At 41.6% G+C, this 3,517-nt stretch overlaps 1 protein-coding gene across 1 annotated transcript; it reads left to right on the top strand.

The window, feature by feature from the left end:
- Nucleotides 1-2,769: 2,769 nt before the first annotated feature.
- On the top strand, nt 2,770-3,060 carry LOC309960616 (large ribosomal subunit protein eL33-like; the record flags this gene model as incomplete). The annotated part of the gene is made up of 1 exon (XM_082837512.1): nt 2,770-3,060. The coding sequence occupies one exon, from the start codon at nt 2,770-2,772 to the stop codon at nt 3,058-3,060; it is 291 nt and encodes a 96-aa protein (XP_082693638.1).
- Between the last annotated feature and the right edge of the window lie 457 nt (nt 3,061-3,517).

Here is a 3,517-nt window from a genome sequence, read left to right as displayed (position 1 = left end):
TCAGACCCTCATCATTTCTCCCCTCAACTATTGCAGCAGCCTTTTAATTAACCCCCATCTCCAACTTTGCCCTTCCACCAACTATTCTCCACTCCACTGAAAAATTTATCCTTCTAAAATAAACACTTGATGATCTTGGTGATATGATTAGAATCTTCCTTGAGAAAGAAGTCCAAGTTCCTCAATCTGGCAGGCTGGGCTCTATGATCTGATCCCGGCTCAGCCTTCCAATTCCACCTCTTGCTGCTTCATACCCTGCACACCGGTCACATTAAGTATGTTTGCAATTCCTTGAGTGCATCATACTCTTTCATGTCTATGACTTGCCAATGAGACATTTTGCTTTATTATTTTTTTCTTCATCTTTTTGGTATATCCTTCTCCCATTTTACCCCTTTCTTAATGGCTAATCTAATTAGATGAGTTAGATAAACCAAATAGTAACAGATTATTGCTGTATTTAGAAGATGTGTTTGTAACTCAGCATAATAATAAAAGTATTAGAATTTAAGTATCTAGGTTTTTTGACTATTAAGATGATTCAGTGTTAAAATACATTTCTCAGTTTTGTCCCCATAGAACATTTTAAAGCAGTTTTAGCAGCTAATATGACCTTGTATATCTACTCACTTATTCCCTCCACCCCAGACGCCACCCACCTGGAAAATACACTCCATGAAGCCAGAGACCTCAGCTGTGTTGTTGCTATAGATCCCATATGCCTAGAGCAGTGCCCAGAAGAGGGTGGAAGTCAATCCACATGTGTCCAATGAAACAGTGAATAAACGCTCAGTCCTAAAAAGCTCAGTCCAGTTGTCAACTCTTTGGGGAGCCCTCCCTGTTGCTCCCAAAGGAGGATAGTGTACGATCATCTTCCCTGCGGCCCCCCGGGTTGTCCTCTGTGATTGCATATTGTAACTGTCAGTAACCCTGTCTCTTCCCACTGCCCCCTGCAACTGTATCACCACCTCCTTGAGAGCAGGGACTGTGTCTCTTATGTCTGTATCTGCAGCTTTAAGCATAGTACTAGCCATTTAGTAGAATTCAATCAATGTTTTAAGTAAATAACCCCATTGCACCTTCTATGACCACACTTTACATTCTTTGTCTCCTTTGCTGCCTGCAAACTCTTTGAGAATCGGAACTTTTTCCCCAAGTCTTTCTCCCACTGTCTATTACCATGATGTTCACATTCTAGACACACAATAAATGCTGAATTAAATTATCATTAGTGTTTCATATGTTCAGATAAACCTAAATGGAGCTCATCAAAAAAAACAAGATGTTCGTTTTTCCACTGTTGACCAACACAATGCTAGGATATGGAAACAGATGGTTAGTTGTGACTTTTATAATTATATGGAATACATTCTTTCAAACAACAAATTGCTATGGATCCTTTGGCATCTAGTCCATACATAATAGTTTGCATGCTTTCTGTTAGGATTTTGTACTAAGTTTCCCATGTCTTCAATCAGGACCTCCTAGGAGGATAATTTCTATAGCCAGAGTGTCCAATCTACCACAACCTGGATATTATAGCCTGCAGAACAGTTCAACTCCCTTTGCTACCATTGTGTGCTCACCAAGTCTATGCATTATCTGTTGGGTGATAAGAAGTAGAAAATTTCCTGGTCTACCTCCTGGACAGTGTTTACTTAGCCCTGGAAAATTCTGACTCTGAATCTCTTCTTGTGAGATTTTATATTTTCTGGAACATTACTCCTGACCTACTACGATTAGATGCATCAACATTTATTTTATAGTAGCTATAACTTAATTTCCTCAATACTTGATAAATACCCTTGCGCCTATATCAAGATTTGGGAAGAAAAGAGGGTGTTCATATGATTTTGAGGATAGATCGCTTCAGTTGTTGGTTAATTTTATCCAAATTATATTTAATCTTTTATAGTTTCTAATGTATTTGAAAACATGTTTGCTTTTACTAATTCAAGTGTTAACATACTGATTATTTTGAGAATATAAATTTTAATCCCAGTAGAGTTGCACTGTATCCAGGTTAGATTCTAAAATCAGCCTATCTGGCAAAAATCATGTGTAGAAAATTACCCATCTGCCAAACAAAGGCAGACCCTCCTTCTCTCCCAAGTCCAAAGCAGCCTGATCTCTTCGCACATCACCATGGATTTGTTTCATCATTTCCACACCAAATGAAATTACTGGCTTGCATTTAAGGGCCAATTTGTATGAACAGCATATATGCAAACAAGAATTATTTTCAGTACTGTGACATGATCATGAAACCAGAGGCGCCTGGGATCAACATCAGGGTTACCTCCCATTTAATTCTCACTTAAGAGCACGTGTTCTTTGGTACAATATCAGGCAGACCAACCACCATGTGGTGTCTCTCCCTCTGTCTCTCCAAATTAGATAATCCATAGAAGTTCTTTGTGCATGTTCGGTGTCTACACTAAAAGTTTTCTTAACTGTACTCAATAGCTTATTTCAAACCCAACTGAAACCAAGAGCATGTCTGTCTCACCATCCATTCCAGCAGTTTCCCATGTCTGATCATGTAAGTCTGATTTCTGTTCTGCAGTTCTGAACTTCCCTTACTGTGGGCACTCACATAAGAACAAACTGGCTTTGTCTGTTTCTTCCACATTTTAATGAACATAGAAGAGAATCCTGATGGCGTTATTTATGGTTCTAGCTTTAGGACTCTTCATTTTCTTAAATAGCTAAATAAGAAAATAAGGCGCACTCTTTCAGCCATCTTGGACCCTGTGGAGGACTTCTAAAATGACAAATATGTCTGGACGGCTGTGGTCCAAGGCCATTTTTGCTGGCTATAAGTGGGGTCTACGGAACCAGAGGGAGCACACAGCTCTCCTGCAAATTGAAGGTGTATATGCTCAAGATGAAACCAAATTCTATCTAGGCAAGAGATGTGCTTATGTGTACAAAGCAAAGAACACAGTAATTCCTGGTGGAAAACCTAACAAAACCAGAGTAATCTGCAGAAAGGTAACTCGCGCTCATGGAAACAGTGGCATGGTTTGTGCCAAATTCCAATGCAACCTTCCTGCTTAGGCCACTGGACACAGAATCCGTGTGATGTCGTATACTTCAAGGATTTAAACTTATTGAAAAGTAAATAAATAAAAGTGTGGGGGAAAAAAAAAAGACAAGAAAGCACAGCCTGCAGCAGACATGCCCCCATGCCCTGCCCTCCCCACCCCTTCCAATGGATTGCACTTCTGTGCTGGTGGCACCTGAATAAGGAGGAAGGGATTCTGCAAGGCCACTCACCAAACGCTCCTTGGCACTGCCTGCCAGGGGATCTTGCCTGAATTTGACCCTCCCCTACCTGTGCCCAGGGCCCTGATGGGCTGGAGGGCTGCCTTCCCCAGCTGACCCACGGGATTCCGTCCCGGGCAGAGGGCAGCGGTACTCACAGGTTAGGGCCATGGAGAGGCAGGCTGAGTGGGGCCCAGGGGCCCAGGAGAACTGCTTCTGGGGAGGCAGGAGGGAAACCTGTTGGAAGGTG

This window comes from Leucopleurus acutus, assembly GCF_964270905.1.
Source record: "Leucopleurus acutus genome assembly, chromosome: 3".
NCBI lineage: Eukaryota > Metazoa > Chordata > Mammalia > Artiodactyla > Delphinidae > Leucopleurus > Leucopleurus acutus.
The sequence above is the reverse complement of the archived record's forward strand: the minus strand, read 5'-3'. Positions and strand labels throughout refer to the sequence as shown.